This window comes from Rhamphochromis sp. 'chilingali' (assembly GCF_963969265.1).
Source record: "Rhamphochromis sp. 'chilingali' genome assembly, chromosome: 9".
Classification (NCBI taxonomy): Eukaryota; Metazoa; Chordata; class Actinopteri; order Cichliformes; family Cichlidae; genus Rhamphochromis; species Rhamphochromis sp. 'chilingali'.
The window spans coordinates 26,364,004-26,383,835 of record NC_137936.1 but is presented as its reverse complement, the minus strand read 5'-3'; the positions used below and the strand labels follow the sequence as shown (position 1 = coordinate 26,383,835).

The 19,832-nt window shown below is 39.7% G+C and overlaps 3 protein-coding genes across 3 annotated transcripts; 2 read left to right on the top strand and 1 right to left on the bottom strand.

Moving 5' to 3' along the window:
- Window positions 1-6,796: 6,796 nt before the first annotated feature.
- Window positions 6,797-11,595, top strand: cyc1 (cytochrome c-1). The gene is made up of 7 exons (XM_080892487.1): window positions 6,797-6,932; window positions 8,485-8,675; window positions 8,926-9,052; window positions 9,244-9,401; window positions 9,492-9,652; window positions 10,515-10,615; window positions 10,918-11,595. Exons 1-7 carry the CDS (start codon window positions 6,852-6,854, stop codon window positions 11,020-11,022), a joined length of 924 nt encoding a protein of 307 aa, XP_080748613.1. The 5' UTR covers window positions 6,797-6,851; the 3' UTR covers window positions 11,023-11,595.
- Window positions 11,596-12,983: 1,388 nt separating this feature from the next.
- On the bottom strand, window positions 12,984-13,819 carry LOC308403224 (E3 ubiquitin-protein ligase TRIM35). The gene has a single exon (XM_080892494.1). It carries the CDS (start codon window positions 13,719-13,721, stop codon window positions 13,083-13,085), a length of 639 nt encoding a protein of 212 aa, XP_080748620.1. The 5' UTR covers window positions 13,722-13,819; the 3' UTR covers window positions 12,984-13,082.
- Window positions 13,820-16,847: 3,028 nt separating this feature from the next.
- On the top strand, window positions 16,848-19,744 carry hesx1 (HESX homeobox 1). The gene is made up of 4 exons (XM_080892497.1): window positions 16,848-17,204; window positions 18,030-18,139; window positions 18,269-18,370; window positions 19,157-19,744. The coding sequence occupies exons 1-4, from the start codon at window positions 17,102-17,104 to the stop codon at window positions 19,340-19,342; spliced, it is 501 nt and encodes a 166-aa protein (XP_080748623.1). The 5' UTR covers window positions 16,848-17,101; the 3' UTR covers window positions 19,343-19,744.
- Window positions 19,745-19,832: the final 88 nt, after the last annotated feature.

The window sequence follows — 19,832 nt, the reverse complement described above, 5'->3', positions numbered from 1 at the left end:
GCCCAAGACAAATATCTACAGTAAAGGTACTTTCACTTAGTCTCTTATCCCTTGCAGTGTAACATTGGCAGTCTTATAGCCTGCTTGCTGCAGAATGCAGAAACCAACAGAAAGAAGCTGCTCTGATTATCAGTAAAGTGCTTTTTTCTTCCACACTCTATTATGTTTACTTTCATTGCAAGTTTTTAACCATGTGAACTTTGCTTGTCTGTCTTCTGATTGCTTCTTGCTCTGAAAGTAAGGTGTTGTTTAGTATTCTCATGTGTCTTTGCAGCTCACCTCACTGTCACGCTGAGAGTTCAGTTAAATTCATACAGATCAATAAAAGTATGAAAGCATCCCACTCTTTGTTCATGAACCCACACCAACATCCTTTGACCTAAAAAAATCATTCCTGACGTACGAGTTAAATGAAAAAACACTGCGGCGATGGATTCCTCTGATCTGATGGTAGAGTTCAGCAGCAGTACCGCACTCCCAATAGTGAGCTCCCATATTTAATCAGGGGCCTTGATGGGCAAAACTGCTGCTGTGTGCAGTATCCCATCATGTGTTTGATTCATCAAACACAGACACACACCTGCAAAAATAAATGTAGTCTTCAGCGGATATATTTACTCAGCGAGAACTGAGAACTCAACAAGGCAGTTTGATTATACAATGAGATCAGAACAGTTTCTACTACAGAAACTGAATCTGAGTACTGCTCACTGAACATACTGGCAATATGTGGGTAGGATTGTTTTTTGCAGTATGCTTTGGGTCATTGTCCATTTGCATGTGTGCAGCATTGTCTGATGAGTCTTGTAGCATTTAGCTGATTCTGAGCAGAGAGCAGAGCCGTGTTCACTTTCATCCAGCTGCTTCGTTCAGCAGTCACATCATCAGTAAACACTAGCGACCTGGTTCCATTGGAAGACATAAGTGTCAGAAATTTAGAGAAATTTGTAGACTCCATTGATGCAATTTCTTCAGGACTGTGGGGGGCTGGAGCCTGTCCCAGTTGTTACAGGCGGAGTACATGAAAAACACAGACAGTTATTGACAGTTCACAGTCACGCCGAAGGTCAGTTTTTAGAATCATCAATTAACCCCATACAAGTCTTTAGGCTGTGTTAGGAAGACAGAGTACCCAGGGAGTAGCCGCGTAGACACAGGGATGACATGCAAACACAGGATGTGAGGTGATCCTGCTAGCCATCATGCCACCCTTTGTGCTCGTTCTATTAGATGTTTTCTGTCAAAGTCTAACCTGCTCTTCTCGAGTGTAACCAGTGATTTGCGCCTTGCTGTATCACCTCTGTATTTCCATTCATGGTGGTGTCTCTTGATTGTAGACTGTGACAATGACACGCCTATCTCCCGGAGAGTGTTCTTTACTTGGATACATGTTGTGAAGGGTTTTTCTTCCCCAGAAAGGAATACTGTAATTATCCACTTCAGATGACTTCTGTGGTCTTTCAGGCCTTTTGATGTTGCTGAGCTGACTAGTGTATTTGTTCTTTTTGAGAATGTAGCAGATTGTTGATTTAGCCACTCCTGTAGTTTTTGCTACCTGTCTGATGAGTTTATTTTTTATATCCTTCTAATGATGGCCTCTTTCACGTGCACTGACATTTCTTTCTGACCTCTTAGAAATGATGTACTTGATGTTCACAGCTGATTTTTTGAGAAAGCGAGTGATTAGTTTAGTAATTTTCTGCATCCTGAAAACTCCCAAGACTGTCTATTTAAAGCTGTTGGAATCATACATAGGGACAAAAAGCAGCATTACAGAAGATCACACTTGTTTCAGACATGCATCAAACAAATTTTAAATATTAGACAAAGATAACCGGAGTAAATAAAAATTCAATTTTTAAATAATGATTTCTTTTATAAAGGGAATAAAATGCTGTCTATACCTGGGCCTCTGTGAAAAGGTAATAACCCTCTGTTGTTTCAAAACATTTCTGTAGCTGCACCCAGGCCTTGTTACTGCCATACAATTGAATTCAGTTCAATTCTGTTTTATTTATACAGCATCAAATCACAATAACAGTCGCCTCAAGGCACTTTATATTGTAAGGTAGACCCTACAATAAAACAACAGAGATAGTATGAACAAGCACTTTGGCAACAGTGGGAAGGAAAAACTCCCTTTAACAGGAAGAAACCTCCAGCAGAATCAGGCTCAGGGAGGGGGGTGGGGGAAGAAGACAGGGCAAAAGACATGCTGTGGAAGAGATACCTGTTAAATTAAGTGTCATATGTTTTTTATTTTTTTTAACAAACATGCTAAAAAAAAAAATCTGGAGCTTTATTTACATTCCAGTTTCCACGGTTATGAAGAGCAGACAGGGAGTTGACCTAGATGATACTGTCTAGCATACAGGCAGTGGACTTTTTCATCAGATTATTTAACACAATCCTGGAGAACAAGAGGATGTCTGAGGGATTGAAAAGAAGTGTACAGGTACCAATTTTCAAGTACATGGCTGATGTGCAGCGCTGTATCAACTACAGAGGGAGAATGCTGATGAGAATGCTGATGAGGGAGAAGCTACAGGAAACAGTAGCTGAAGCAGGTTAAGAAGAGAGTTGGTGATCGGTGAGCAGTTGTATGGCTTCATGCCATAAAGAGCTCTACAGATGTGACTTTTGCCCCTTCTTGTTTGCTGTGGTAATAGACGGGTGGGCAGACAAGGACTACAATGTTTGCTGATGGCATTGTGATCTTTAGTGAGTATGGAACTGGTAGCTGAGAATCTGAAGAGGGGGAGGCATTATGTGGAGGAAAAAGGAATGAAAGCAAGAAGAAGTAAGACAGAAGGTGTGTGAATGAGAACATGAACATGCAAGGAGTTGTGATAGTGACAGTGGACAAATGTATCTCCCTGGAGTCAATCATCCAGGGCAACAGAAAATGCACAAGACAGGCAAACAACACGGTACAAGCTGTGTGGATTAGGTGGAGACAACTGTGAGGGGTGATTTGTGTTCAGGAGGTAGAGCAGGCCATCTACTCATTGGAACGTTGGTGGTTTGAGCCTTGGCTGCCCCAGTCTGCATGCCATATGTCCTTGGTCAAGATACTAACCCCAAGTTGCTTTCCAATGCTTCCATCGGAGTATGAATGTGTGTGAATATCAGATAGAAAAACACTTAAGCATAAGAAAGTGATCGTATGAATGGGTGAATGAGGCATGTTGTACAAAGTGCTTTAAGTGCTTCACGAGAGTAGAAAAGCACTATACAAAAATCAGTCCATTTAACATGGTAAATGGCCTGTATTTGTATAGTGCTTTTACTAGTCCCTAAGGACCCCAAAGCGCTTTACAAAACCAGTCATCCACCCATTCACACACTGGTGATGGCAAGCTACATTGTAGCCACAGCCACCCTGGGGCGCATTGACTGCCAGACACTGGCGCCACCGGGCACTCTGACCACCACCAGTAGGCAATGGGTGAAGTGTCTTGCCCAAGGACACAACGACCGGGACTGTCCAAGCCAGGGCTCAAACCAGCAACCTTCCTATTACAAGGCAAACTCCCAACTCTTGAGCCACAATAAAGGAGCCATGATTAAAGGACAGCAGCAAGAGTGAAAGGGAAGAATTACAAGATGGTAGTGAGACCTGCAATAATGACAGGACGTGGAGCTGGAGGTGGCAGAGCTGAAGATGCAGAGATTTTCACTGTGATCAGAATGAGCAAATTCAGAAATGATTACATCAGAGGAACAGCTCAGGTGGAGAAGGTTTGTTGACTAGATTAGAGAGATGGGGTTGAGATGGTTCGCACATGTGCAGAGAAGGAATAGTGCATGTATTCGACAAAGGATGTTAAATATCGAGTTGCCGGGCGCCGGTTTAGCTCAATCAGATGAGCAGGTGACCATATGCCGCATGGCTGAAAGCGGGTGACCCGGGGTCAAGTCCGAGCCGTGCCCCTTTGCTGCATGTCTTCCCTTCTCTCTTTCCCTCCACTTTCCTTTCGACCTTTGCTGTACCTATCAAAAAAAAAAAAAAAGCCAGTTAAAAGGCAAAATATATATATTTTGGTTTGTGGATGTAGTGAAGGAGGACATGCAGAGGGTTGGTGGGACAGAAGAGGGTGCTAGGGATAGGGTGAGGTGGACCCAGATGAACTGCTGTGACGATCCCTAAAGGGCGCAACCGGAAGAAGAAGCAAGATTTACATTCAAGTTTCTGCCAGATAACAACTGCACAGATGTTACTGAAAAAAAATAACCAAAAAACAAATATTAATTGAAACAGGAAAAAGAATCTCTGGTGACCTTTCACGGTATGAGAAATACAGCCTTGCAGGCCAGTCTCCCCCAAAAATGCAAAATGGTACCTGTGCAACAGAAGTAAACTAAAAAAAAATACCGAATTGAACTGGAATAGTTTTTCTTTCAAGCAACAATCACCAGCAAAGACAGTGACTTCTGGGGCTGATTAATACTTTATTACCTGCCTGCTGTTAAACAGCAAACATCCATCTGCAGTTAAGCTTACAATGAACTTCACTTCATTTAAACAAGTTAGATGTTTTATGTATCTTAATATTTCAAGCTGGATGTTTGTTGTTTTATTATTTAGATAAGCTCTGCTTTCTTCATCTGTGTTTCTGAAAAATGTCTCATGTCTATACTGGAGACACAAGATTCATTCATGTTGAAATAACACCTACTATTACACACAATAAAAAAAATTGTATTTTTCCCCGGTTTATACTTGTTTCAAAATATGTTGGGGGTCATAGTATATTTCTGGTTTTATTGAATGGTTTTGTTTATATTTGGGTTTTTATAGCTTAATGCTTGCAGAGAATTTTCCTGTTTCTGTGTTCACAATTAAAAACAAGTCCCATAAATCTATTATATCTGTATTGAAATCTACTGTTTTTTATCTTTAATTGTATTTTTTGCTCATATTTATTTATTTGTTTTTACTATGAACTTATTAAGTGAATTCTATTTTTTGTAACTCTGCTTCCACCTTCTGGAATTTGCAGGTACCACACCTACAATGTGAGAAAATTTGCTCTCTGTAATCATTCCTTCTGTTCATATTGTTGTTGTTTTTTTTTTAATCCCTTAAAAATATGCATAAAGGGCAAAGGATGGACTAGATTAGATGGGCCTCTTTGCTTAGGCTGCTGCCCCCGCGACCCGGCCCCGGACAAAGCGGATGAAAATGGATGGATGGATGGATGGATGGATGGATGGATGGCAAAGGATGGAGACCCTATGGTTAAAATGAAGCTTCACTGTTGCCACTTTGATAAATAAAGTGAGTACATGAAAAAGAAAGAAAGAAAGAAAGAAAGAAAGAAAGAAAGAAAGAAAGAAAGAAAGAAAGAAAGAAAGAAAACAAATCTTTTCATCATGAATATGACTTCATGTAGGAACAGTTTAGGGGGTACAAAGAAAGCTCTTGTTATAAAAGGACTGTAGCTTTGAAAGATCTTAGTTTAATTAATAACTTATTACTTTATTGATTTATTGATTTATTTGATTTAAAAAGTAAAAGCCTTAAATTTCACCATGCTTTCAGTCGTTCACAGTGCCATAGGTCAGCCTACAGGGGAAAAAAAGTTTAAAATAGCAGCAGATAGAAGTGTGACATCAGCCTTTGCAATTTAGGTAAAAATGTCTGAAAAGTCGCCCTGCGACAGACTGGCGACCTGTCCAGGTTGTACCCCGCCTTTCGCCCTATGACAGCTGAGATAGGCTCCAGCGCCCCCCGCGACCCTGAAAAGGATAAGCGGAAGCGGATGGATGGATGGATGTCTGAAAAGTCCTGGAGCGGCCACTAGGTGGGGCTATTTTCACATTTTCTTCAAAAAACAACAACTTTACATTTCATTCATTGCTAGAAATCTGGTCAGAAAGAAGCTGTAAGGGTAAAATCTGTAAATACTAGTTTTATGTTATTAATGACAGAATGTTACAAATAAACGTTACTTAACACCCCCCCCCCCCCCTCCCCCCAAAAAAATGTTGTGTAAATTAGTTGTGTAAGATTTATGTCAAGTTAGCTAGCATGTTATAGATCCGGTGTACTTTTGTATCTACCTTCATAATAAGAGACAGTATGAAGAAAATAAATACGCAATAGGCCCATATTCTCCACTTGCAGAGGTATTTATTTTAAAATAAATAAATAAGCATAAAGTTGTATTACTTCTTTCTTATATCTTAATTTGTGAAAATATGTACATTTATATTATATAATGTATTATATAGTACTAGGATGGTGTAGTGGTTAGCACCATTACTTCACTGGAAAAAGGTCCTAGGTTTGAATTTGCTGTCCAGATGGGATGTTCTATGTGTCTGGGTGGGTTTTCTCTTCAGGCAGTCTGGCTTCATCCCACAGTGCAGTGACATGCATATTAGTTTAACTGCTGATTCTAAACTGTCTGTAGGTGTGAGTGGTTGTCTGGGTATTTAAAATCTTCTACCTCTGTCCTTGCAGCTTCATTATTACATCTCTCTCTCGCTTATTTACACACATGTATTCTGTCTTGCGTTTACTGACTTCTGAAATATTGTATGCCACAGTTTATGGCAAACTAGCTGTTGAAAATGTCAGAAATTTGTTACTTAAATAAACCAACTGCATACAAATTATGCAAAACTCAAAATAAATCTAGAGTAATTTGAACGTACTCAGTATTCAGTAATTCCCTTGTTTTTTCATACATTGTAGATATGGAGGGCATGGTCTCAGCGATTTTATTTTGACAACTGAGGCCAAAACGCTTCACACTGGCCGTCTTTATTTTGAAGTTTCAGACCGGAACAAGCTGTTTATCTGCCTCAACTCCTTCCAGAGCAGAGCGAGAACCGCAAAGAAGATGGCGGCGCTACGAGCGGTGGTGCTATCGGGGAAGGGGAGGGCTCTCCTCAGCACCCCGAAAACTCTCAGGGCCTCCAAGGTAGTGTAGTAGTATTTATCACACATGAACGTGTTTAGGACACGATTTAATAGAAAACCGGTGCTGTGAGGTGTCTTGGCTAAGGTTAGCTTGGTGCGGACAGCGGGGTGAGACAAGGTCACTCGTGTTCCCACACTTTTTAGGATTTGACCAACAACTGTAGCTTTAATTTCTTAAACGTTTTATCACTCATAACCTCTTGATAGTGATACGGCATCAGTATCTCCAAAATGAAATGCCAAAGACAGTTTAAAGCAGGTTCTCCTCAATGTGTTTAGGAAGCTAGCCGGTGAGCTAAACCATGATGTCGTGTCCAGCACCCGGCAAACGTGCAACGTGGTTAAAATATACGTTGGCCAGCGATGCATGAAGATTAATGTGAATTGTTTGGCCACTGTATTTGTGCATATTTAAACTCAGCTGGCGTGGGTCGCGATTGTTGACTTCTGTCAGTAACGACACCCGCTGAAGTCGCTGAGCTAAACAGCTTGCTAAAGAGTTAGCATCTCAAGGACTGAAAGGACTTCCGGTGAATAAAAACCGTCCTCAATTTCAATCGCCAAACTAAATATCTGTGCCCTGTCTACAATTCACTGATGCGCGTTTCAGACGATGGATATAACCGAAAATACCTAAGAAGCTGAACATAATTGTCATTTGGCCCCAACTGAGCTTGTGACCTAGTTCAGGGACAAGGAGACGTTTTTCAGCTTTAGTTTCTTTGAGATCATTTTGTTTTGATTATTGGGGATATAATCTTCAGACTGCGAAGATATGATTCCCAAACTCTATTTGCTTATTTACTAATGCTTAATCAGAGGGAGTATCCCAGTAGAGATGGAGAAGGGCATAGCGAGAAATGGCTAAATTGGAGCATTACTGTTAGTAAATGACATGCATGCCAATCATTAGGCTATTAACTACTATATTGATTTTCTTCCTTAACTAAAATAAAGTACCCTAAATTAATGTTGCCATGCATTATTTTATGTCAGAGGTGGAGGTTGGTGTGTTATGTTTGTTTTGCTGATGTGAGGATGCTGTTATCGCATGCTGCCATTAACACCTGGTTACAAAATCAGCTGTGAAGGGCAGTTTCATAAGGACAACCAGGCTGGATTATAAAAAAAGGGCCACTCAATTAACTAAACCTTGCACACAAACTTCTTTACCTGCAGCAGGTTTTACTCAGCCTTGGCCTTCAGCTCATAGCAATTCTTCAGAGTAGAACAAGAATTATTCTTGTAGTCCACAGAGAGAGCTGTGTGATGTTGAAGGATACCAGCCAAAAGGTCAACACAAAGCAGGAAGACCTTAGCCTCACTGGGAAACTGTAAACTTGAAAAATAATTATGTACTCAGACCAAAAAATAAATTGTCAAATGTGCTTGGATATCCAGTAGCCCCGTAGACTTGGGCGCCATGCCCAAGCAAAGTACATTTCAGCTCTAATATAATTTAAAGTAACTTAATCTAATGGATAGTCGGCTGTAGATTACCCTTATTGGATGAGTTTGTTAAAGTAACTTTTTGTGCTTATTTCCATTCACAGGCCAGCATGTCCTTCGCCAGCCTGCCAAGGGGGAAGAAGGTTGCCCTGACAACGCTGGGTGTGGTCACAGCCGGTGGAGCCGGGCTTGCACTGATATTGCACCAGTCGGTTAAAGCATCCGAGTTGGAGCTTCATCCCCCTCAGTACCCCTGGAGTCACGCTGGACCTCTGTCCTCTCTGGACCATGCTAGGTGAGTTGAATGTATACAGACTGTTCAAGTGCTTGTAAACATCCTTTGAGTGATGAAAGGCACTGAATGTAAAACTGCCACTAAAAATTAGCTGGCTTTGAAGACTTGAGTTTGCAGAGAATTTCACTTTATTCACGTTTGTTTTCTTTATACAGACTGAATTTTTCATTGAAAGTCTGTTTTGGCAGTTTCAGACAGCTCTTTTAAAATAACTCGTTATGTTTCATATCTTTGTCGCTGCCTCCCACAGTATTCGCCGTGGTTACCAGGTGTATAAGCAGGTGTGCTCAGCTTGCCACAGTATGGAATACCTGGCTTTCAGAAACCTCGTGGGAGTGTCGCACACAGAGGACGAGGTGAAGACCATCGCTGAAGAGGTGAGTCTATATGTGAGGAGATGTGATCCTGTGAATAGTCTTGATTCTGCCAATATTCTAATTTAATCACATAATGGTATTTTAGTCAGACCGAATCTTTTTTTTTTTATAAATTGTCTCATTGTTTTTATCTGTAGAAGTAAGTTCTGCCCGTAGGTGGTGACCCATCTCTTCTCATGATTTGTGTTTAGGTAGAGGTAGTTGATGGTCCTGATGAGAGTGGCGAGATGTTCACCCGGCCAGGAAAGCTGTCAGACTATTTCCCAAAGCCCTACCCCAACCCCGAGGCAGCCAGGGCCGCCAACAATGGCGCCCTGCCTCCAGACCTTAGCTACATTGTGAACGCCAGGTAAGTCCTGAAAACCTGTGTTTACTCTGAAAGGTGCAAAATCTGCAGTATCCTTAGCATTAACTCATTTCACCCTTCTGCTCCCTGCAGACACGGAGGAGAAGACTACGTGTTCAGCCTGCTGACGGGTTACTGCGACCCTCCTGCAGGAGTGATAGTGAGAGAGGGACTTTACTACAACCCCTACTTCCCTGGGCAGGCTATTGGCATGGCCCCACCGATCTACAATGAAATTCTGGAGTATGATGATGGTAAGAAGTGCAGGTGCATGTTTGGATAATCTTCTCTCCAGCTACAGAAATGGGAGCACTATTTTCTGTTTTGTTTTTTTCCCCCTCTTTAGAAAGAGTTTCAGTTTGTTGGAGTGAACCAAAAAACGAAGACATGCAAAACATGCCTTTCCTGTTACCTTTTAATATACATACACTTGTGTTTTTGGGTTTCACTGCAGGCACCTAATGAGCTTCCAGGTAGGGGCATAGGAGACTGCAAGGGCCATGCTGTCTGGTTAGCTGTGACTCAAGTTTGAAACTAAGAGTGCAGGGTGGATTGCTCAGTAGTGATCATATTGTCTAAGGCGAATTTAAAAAATAAAATCGTCATAAAATATAATGGTGGATGGAAATGAATGTGGGAATTCACCAAATAGACAGTAACAAGCATTTAATTGGCTTTTTTTTTGTCTGAAGTCTTCTGAAATTCATGGATTTCAAAAACACTTGCAGCTCTTTGCTCAATGTATCCTTTTCTGGCAGAAAATATTGCCCAGTCGTTCCGCAGGTTTACTTTTTTAAACACTGGCGTTTATAGATCAAAATCTGTTCACCATTCTGAGAGGCTGTGACAGAAAGACGCCTCTTTGTGACTTGTGGCACTCAGAGTGAGGCCTGAGTGAATCCATTTGCTGTGTTGAGTAGCATATTTTAAGTGTTTCCAGTGCGCTAAATTGGTTAAATTAACTCGTTTGCTGCACATAAATGACTTCAATAACTTTATTGCAAAGTAATTTGTTATTACATTGATAAATGAAGCATGACAGTTTGGAGGGGGGGGTTGGAAGGAACAAATGAAAAAAGTGTTGCTGATGGTTTCTGTTCTCTTGGTTTCTTATAGGAACCCCTGCCACCATGAGTCAGGTTGCTAAGGATGTGTGTACTTTCTTAAGGTGGGCTGCTGAGCCCGAGCATGACCAACGCAAACGCATGGGACTGAAGGTACACCTCTCACCAACTGGAGTGCCTATTTTTTGTCTTTGCCAGCACTTAAAATGACACCCATTCTTAATTGAGTGATACTCCAAATTTAGATATGTTTAATTAAATCAACACATGCAACTCTGTAAGATATTTTACAGGACACATGTTGTGGGTATAAAATAAGTTTTTATGTCATGCACTAAACTGTACAACTTCTTATGTGACCTTCCTGTCGTCTCAAGAATATTTAAAACATAGAAAACATGTCTAAGCATGGATCTTGGCATTGGTTAATGTTTGTGTTCTCTTTCTCCTATCAGCTGCTGATGGGCTCAGCTATCATTGTGCCTCTGCTCTACTACATGAAGAGACACAGGTGGTCTGTGCTGAAGAGCAGGAAGATCGCCTACAGGCCTCCTAAGTAAATGGAACAAAACGCCTCCCACACACCCCAACCTGGGCCGAAAACGGAGAGGGCTGCGTTCAATGACCCCACAATGCTCACCGTGTGATGATCTTAGCCACATAATTACTGACAAACACAAACATGCCTTTCTGAGAGGTGGAACAGAACTTGGAGTGGATGTACTATGTTTATTCTTACAGATTTTTTTTTTTTTTTTTTTTTTACTAAGCTGGTGGCATGGTAGAACAAATATTATGAAATTTTTTGTTTTTTGTTAAGTATCCTGCATATTGTGGTTCATGTTTGTTTCAGATTTGTGGTGTTCTTGAACGCACCTGCTGCAAAGTTTGTTTGATCGGCAACGAGTTAACTACTGGTAGCAGTTCCTGTTTTGACATCTCGTATCAGTCTCTTTGTCACAATTGACTGCTAAGTTGATTGACTGTCCATCTTTGTAAGATACTCAATAGCAATGCAAGTGGTGAGAAGTGAAACATCCAGGGTGTGTGAGAAGTCATTCTTCCACAGTCTTCTCCACAAAGCATGCTCTAGACTTCAGTTTTATTGTACAAAATAAATTATCTTAAAGGAACCTTTCTGTGGGCATGTGTTTTATTTCAGACAGCAGCGAAATTCACACATTTAGATGCTGCCTGTGACGTTCTGCTTCTAAACTTTGTCACATATTCATTAAACAATCTCCCGACTTCTGACCTCCAGAGAGAAACGTCATGGCTTCTTTGGTCTGATTCAACTCTGTATTTCATTAAACTACAGAAAAATAAAATCAGTCACATAAACCGTTTACATTTTCTTTCTATATAGATGACACTGCCGCAAATCTTCAGATTTCTTTCTTTGAAATAAATTTTGAAACAAACAGTATTGTATTGATGTCAAGTAACATTTAAGACTTTTTTTTCCAAGCACTTCAACACATCTCCTGAAGTTTTGTTTTCAGACACATTAGCCATGTTAAAGGAAAATAGATTTTTCAAATAATGTGCAAAGTATGTAGAAATAAGACATGATTAGAAAGGAACTTAAAAGGAAAAATTACAATATATTTTTTAAATAAATATATTCTATTGCACTTGATTAATTTATTTTTAAGTGAAATTTTCAGATATTTAAATACGTCTTCCAATACTTTGAATGGCATCATTTGCACTTACATTCAATTTGGCACATTATACTATGATTAAATCCATACATTCAGGTACATGTTTCCCACAGCTACGTGGTGATGCTGGTGTAGAACCTGTAATTTAATGTATTTGAATGACAGCTGGAATGGCTACAAAAGGTTTTCAGTCAACACTAATTGTAAATCCTAATGAATGAATCCTTAGCGCGATACTCCCAAGTTCCTCCCTCAATGGAATCCACACTTCCAGACAAACAGATCCAGGAGACTCTGATAAACTTCACTGAGGCCCTTTACTTCATACCAAGATATTTCCAAATGTCATGGCGGTGATACGTTTCATATTAAACCCTTACAAAATTCTTAAAAATGCAATAAGTGCCTTTTTTCCCCTTTCTCAGTGCATGTCCAAATTAAACCTTATATAGAAATAGCATCCAATAATAAGCACACATAGAATGCATAAATTAATTATACTAAATAATTATCCCACCTTTAAGTGCCAAAAAATATATAATTTGCATATGAATCTTAAATATTTCTTAAACTAATGAGTTATGAAATCTGACCAATTTAAAAATGCTAACCCTTTATATTGATCACATCAAACGTAACAACATTGAATATGACACTAACAGAAATCCTTTAATTACTTTTTAAAAAATGGATTTAGACTCCTACACTAATACTGTCTGACCAGGGCTTTAGCGCTATTTTCCTGGGTATTATCTTCAGTGGATACACATTTACAGTGTAAAAATATGGAAACAGCTTCTCTGTGAAAGTGTGTGTGTTCGTATCTAGGTCAAAGAACGACAGTATTCCCCTGTACCAGTCCAGGTGAACTCTGACCTTTCTGGGCTTTGTTTTCAGTGTAAGAGCCAACGAGGGATCCGATAAGCACCGTGCTATGTAATTACCATTAAAGCATCCTATTCTCCATAAACAGGACGGGCGCTTTCCCTTCTCTGAATGGACTCTGCAGCAACACCCACAAACCAGTCCTCGCTTTCTCCAACCTCAACGTCCCAGCTGTGAGTCCCTGAGTTAAAGCCCTCAGAGGCCAGAACAATGCGACAGTAATCAAACCTCTCGGGGTTGTCAGGGAGCTTCTGTTCACTTTCACGTCTCACACTGGTCAGATGTTCTGACAGAACGAGTTCTGGATTTGTTGTGTTGGGATCCAGAATCCCAGGTGAGTAGGAAAACAGTTTCTTCATGTTACAGATGTTGAAGGCCAGGTTGCCCAGGTGTTTGGCCACATCTATCAGAGCTCCTGGAACCAGCTGTGGGTCATCCAGCAGGGGGCGCCGTTGAGCTCTTATTGTTGCGATCTTGTAGTTCTGCAGGAATGAGACGTCTCCAGCTCTCAGCTCCTTCTCTTCACTGATTGCGTCTGAAAGACTGTCTATCTCTCTGCTCAGAGCCTTAATCTTATCTGTAATCTCCTGACTCTTCTGTTCTGTTTTCATCTTCTTTTTGTAGAAACTGGCACAGCCTCTGAAACTGCTCCTTGATCTGCCTCCCTGTGGTTTGGGCCTGGACCTTGATATGCTCTGCCGTTTTCTCATAGTTTTCTTTAACTTGTTAAAAAAGCTTCAGTTTCTCTTTTAAGGGTTTCAGGGATTTCTGGAGGTGAGCTCTGTTAACTGATGCAACTTCATTAATTGGTTTGAATTTGTGTCTGGTGTGCTCATCTGAATGCAGACAGACGACACATACTGGCCGCTGATGGTCCACACAGAAGAGTTTGAGATTCTCACCGTGGAGACTGCAGAGGGTCTCAGACACTGCAGAAGTTCTCCTCTGTCTCCTCTGTAACACTGAATCACACAGTTTGTTCAATACTAAGTTGCAAGTTGGGTCACTCCTCGATGATGTTCTTTTACAAACTGGACACTCCTGTATTCGTTTCTCTGTCCACCAGTTCCTCAGGCAAGCTTTGCAGAAGCTGTGGCTGCATGAGAGGACAACAGGATCTCTAAATATATCACGGCAGACAGGACAGGACAGATCATCATTTGATCTGAAAGACATTTCTCTCTGGGTGAATCTGAAAGCATAGAAGGAATGTAGTCAGTCACAACTTTATCCTCACTGATATTTACTTTACCTTTGGATCATGCCTTCAGTAAAACTTACAGCAAACTTCAGCATACGGTGTTGTAGCAGGTTGAAGTGCCAGAATTATGGAACCTCCTCCTGCTCTCTCACAGTAGATGCTGCTGATGTGATCTGCCTGAGCTAAATAAAGTTTCGAGTCACTTGAGTGTGTGTGCTGGGCGGGAGGGGATAGGGGTGGAAAGCAAGATGCGGAAAAACGACAAACTGTTACTGGAATATCTCAAGTGTGTTACATAAGGGGCGGAGCTTTAACTCTGTAAAGGCTGAACCATGAAAAAATTGCCACAAAATTCAGTTCAAATTATTTGAGAACCAAACTTTTTATTAAGCCTTCTGTTATTTTTTAAATAAACTAAATACCAATATTAAATATAATTTTTGCTATATCTGGCATTTCTGTATAATGTATTCCTCACTGGAAAAAAACTGCATGTGTGTGATTGTAAACAGTAGTTTTTCACATTGATGATGCAGAGTGAATGAATAATAATACAACACATTTAGCATCACAGGGTTAGGAACTGTCATATATTCAGAGCTAAAATAAGGAATTAATATTAACAAAATATGCTTTCTCTTCCACACATGACAAAAATAGACTTCCACCCTGTTATTAACGATAAGATAAGATAAGACAAGATAAGGTAACCAGTTTACTGCTATGTATTTTTTTATTTTCATTATTTTCATTGTATTTTAAGGTTGTCTCAGTCATTTGTTTCAGCAAACAGGAGTAAAATTCCAAAGCCAATTTAAATGAATTCCAGTCTTTATTTAAGAGAGGAATCTTTTCACTTATTGTAACTCACCCTTCTTCCTGCTCGGCATGAACTATTTGTCACTCCCTCATTTTCTAGTGAACATGTTGGAATGTGCAAGGGATTTTTGATATGCTGCTCTGCAGAAGGAACTAGCGGAGATAAAGTGAGAAAGGCTGGCCTGTGTAGAGTGTAAAGATATTTTAATGCAAAACAGAATTATGTGTAGCATTTGGGTGTGACATCATGGTGTTTTAAAGGCACCAAAATCAGTTTTTATTGGTCAAATTTAGTTGAAAAATATGTAATTTGTAACAGAAATGACTGACAAAGAAAACACTTATTATGTTAAATTTTAAACACAGCACAGCAACAATAGCATTTACAGATGCACAAAAAAAACTTAGAGTACACACTGTGTCAGTCATGTCCTCAAATTGTTGGTATGTTATCTATGTGTCCTCACACACAATGTTAGGATTTTAGCATGTATACTGTATTCATACCTTTGAAAGTGACAGATTTACGACACACATAGCCACATACCCTGTCATCCTCCTGAATCACAAGCTATGTGTGTCCTTATTTTCCTTATTATGTTGATTACGTTCTTTTTTTTTTTAGTGCTTTAAAGATAACATACTTAAATTGATGTTTAAAAATTGTGGTGCTTATATGTTGGCTGTGTTTGTTTCCAGAGTTTGATGGTTGTAGAGTTTTATTTTGGCCCTTGTGTGTCTGTCTTCGACCTCATGCTGGTGTTTGAGGAAGTGTTGATGCTTTAAATCAGACAGATAATTAGTATTCCCTTCTTTTAAAGCTCCCTGTGTCTGCTGTGTGTTGCTGAATCTCCACATCTCGCAGAGTGCAAACAGACGAAATCTGAGACTGATTTCACACGGGGTCTTAAATGCCATTTGGGAGTTGGCAGTGTTTGTACCTTTCCATTTTAAACAATGCTGAAAATGTTTCTGAAAACCATTTACAGAGAAAACAAGAAGCTGTTACTGCTGTTTTTACATTTCTGTTTCTCATTATTTTTAAATTTGGACAAAGCCAAGGAAGGTGTTCTTCTTTTGTCCCCGGCCTTGTGATAAGTAATGTTGAAATATTGCTTCAACTCTACGGCCACAGTCACACTGAGGTTTAGTTTAAGTGGCTTTTCTCTCTGCATGTAGTCACATCCGTCCCACCTTTCATTCATGGATAAACAAACAAGTGTGCTGTTGATTTAAAGCTGCCCTAGGCCTTCATTAGGAGCTAAGCTGTTTCTGAAAAGGGTTTCCTGCCTGCTGATTCAGACTGCATTCAGACACTACGAGCTTCATCTGCATCACAACACAAACAGATTAAGCTAATAGCATTAGTGGATCTCACTGGATCATTATTATCATTATCATTATTATTAGTTTAACTTCTGCCTCAGTCTTGTAACAGAAGGATGTAGGTTTTTTTTACTGTGAAAACTAAACTGATTTTCTACTTTGCTAATTTAGAAGAAAAGGAGTCAGTGTTGCTTTGTATTTGTTTCATGGTGGCAGTTTTCAAAAAAAGACTTCCCAACCTAATCTCACACATACACTCATACAGTTTATCATCTGGGAGAGAAACTTACACATTTGCACAAATGCTGTCAGATGAGCTGTTTTTGTTTCCTGTGAATTTTGCAAATACTTTTGCCGTCTTGTATTTGACTGGAGTTAAATATTTATGCTGTCTTTAGGTCACACAGACACAATTAGCTGAGATTAGCTCCTATGTGGAACCTCGGGGAATCTTATTCACATGGAAAAAAGGACTTCTTAGTTCTAATTGGTGACCATTGTAAACCTCCCATTCCCATTTAAACCAGCAGTCATCAGTTTGTTGTCCTGCTGCTTCATGCACCTCAGACTAAAACAGGCACTGGCCTCTTCAGTTTATTTTAGACTACAGAGCTAAAGGACCACAGTGCGATCAACTACTGCTTGATTTTTGGATTCGTTCTTTCTTTACAACGACATAAGATTGTTGTTTGCAGGCCGGGGGCCCTCGGCTTTCAGGATTGTTTATAAGTCAGAGTAATCATTATGGCGTCTGTGACAGTTGAAAGCAGGCTGGCATTTTCCATTGATCGGATTCTGGGTTTGGAAAGACCCGGAAACTGCCTGAAACTCCACCGACCCTGGGCAGGTAAGGAACAAAAGGTCTGAAGAGTTAGTAATGGGTAGTCTGTTTGTTACTGATGAAGTGCTAACCTCTGGTCTGTAATACGACATGATTTCCAAAGCATTTAAAAACAAAAAAATCTAAACTAAACCAGTTATCATATGTAATATTAAAGTTTAGGTTTAAAGGTTCATTTTTGTCTGGTTTTTTTGTAGAAAAAATTGCAATTAGATTACACTGAATCACAACATTGATTCATGTTTGTGTCATTATAAAACTGCTCAGTCTGTAATTTTTGTAACATAACATCCTCCAGTTGATACTAAACTTTGAGTATTTCAGTCTGACACTTTCAGTATTTTTTTAAAACCTGATTGGGGGCGATTCCTTATGTCCTATTGCTGTACAGGAAACAAACTGAGTTTATTAGTCTATGTTTAAATCCATTGCTTTTGAAGAACATGCATTTTTCTTCTCTTTCATGTCTTTCTTTGTTCTCCTGCTTGTTCCTTTCTTGTTGTCCCTCATACCAGGTTTCATTTTTATTTTACAGTTGAGCAGTGGCAACAGACTGGAAGTAACCCACTAAACTAAGCTTTCTCTGGCTCATTACACAAAACTCAAAATCAAGCCAAAGTAAAGCATAATTTATTATGTTACATTTATCTACATAATTTTTCTTAAATTATATATTTCATATTTTGCATTTGTAAGATTCATCAGTGTGAAAAGTAAATCTTACTTCCAGTGTTACTTTTAGAATTTGGCTTAATGCTGCCTAAATGTTGCGTTTGATTATAATTGCCGCATTAATGTGAAATGCTCTTTTATTTTTCTCCATTAAACCAGAAAATAATGTGGAGAGCGAGAACAGAAAACAACAGCAGCAGCTAAACTCCCAGCCGACATCAAACTGGTATATCGGACGCAGACCACGCACTGCCTTTACCACCAGCCAGGTAATCAGTTTATCAGCCACTTCTTCAATAATTCTGTTCAATTATGATACAGTAATCACGACATCCATCTATTATAGGAGGAAATACAGGTTTTTTCCTGGGTTAATATCATTGTGTGCATCCTCCCAGGTGAATATACTGGAGACAGTGTTTCAGGTGAATTGTTATCCTGGTATTCAGCTGAGGGAACAGCTGGCAGAGAGACTCAACTTGGATGAGGACAGAATACAGGTAGCTTCATACAGAATATTGAAAAACCAAATGTATTACCGCTTCACGTTTGTCATTCCCTGTCCTTGCTCCTACTATATTTAATTTCAGGACCCAGTGATTGTGCTTTTCCCCTGAAACTCCTTAGATTTCATCCATCAAACTGTTTGCAGGTCTTACAGGTCAACTGTGAGGTTTAAACACTACATGTTAGAAAACAGATCTGGATGTGTGTGCTTAAGTTTCACATAGTCCTGTGCCATCTGCCATGTTAGAGTTGGAGTTGATAAATAATTAGATTCAATTGAGCTCAGTTTTATTTATATAGCACCAAATAACAACAACAGTTGCCTCAACGAGTGTTATATTGTAAGGTAAAGACCCTACAATACTACAAAGAAAACAAAAAACCCCAACAATCATATGATCCCCTATGAGGAAGTGCTTTGGCAACAGTGGGAAGGAAAAACTCCCTTTAAACAGGAACAAACCTCCAGCAGAACCAGGCTCAGGGAGGAGCGGCAACTAAACCAACTGAACTGAATCTTTACCCAGACTATCAGAACTATGAAAATGAGAAATACCATGTCTGCACTGTTGAAAAGTGTTTTAATAAATAGTACCAAGCAGAACTATCTTAACTGTTGCAAAATAAGTTTCTGTGTCATGTAGTTACTTTTTTAAGGCTGGGGCTTTGTGTTTAGGGTATCAGTATTTAGCAGACTTAGTGCATATAATATATGTGTGTATATATAAGAAAAAATATCAAATGTCCACTTAGAATAACCCAGTCTCTCTCTCTCTCAGATCTGGTTTCAAAATCGACGCGCCAAACTGAGGCGTTCGCTCAGAGAAACCCGACTGCAGCTGGTTCAGACAGCTGTGGCTGACCTCGGGGTCGGACATGAGGTCATTGGTCATCTGAAGGTCAGGCTGGGCAGGCGAGGTGACAGAGAGCTCCTCTCTCAGGTTGAGGCAGAAAAAGAAGGCTGACTAAGGACTTTTTCTGTTCCTGCTCTTATGCAGGATTTATTGTTCTACTGCTCCACACATCATCAGTTTCTTCCAGGTTCTGTCTTTTGTCTTTCTTCTGTTCAAAAACATGACAGTGAAAAAAAATGGAGACAATTTAATGTCAGAGTTGTTTCGCACTGTTTTATCTCAGTTAGTGGTACAAATACAGGTAATTGTTTTTTGGCACTGAAAATAAATTCCTCAAGTTGAACATACTGATAAAATATAATGTTTGACATTCTGGAGATTTGGAAGTAAAAATGTTTAGTGAGATCTGCTGTAGATCGGTCTGTGTAATGCTGTCTCTGTACAATCTTATTGTGTCTCACTGTGTAAATAGGTCTTTATTTTATTAGCAATGCACATTTTGATTAAAAACGATTAGGCTACTGAGTCTTGTGTTTGTTTGTTTTTTGCACTGTGAATCTTTACTTTAGCACATTTGCAGCAATGGGCCAGCATTTATATT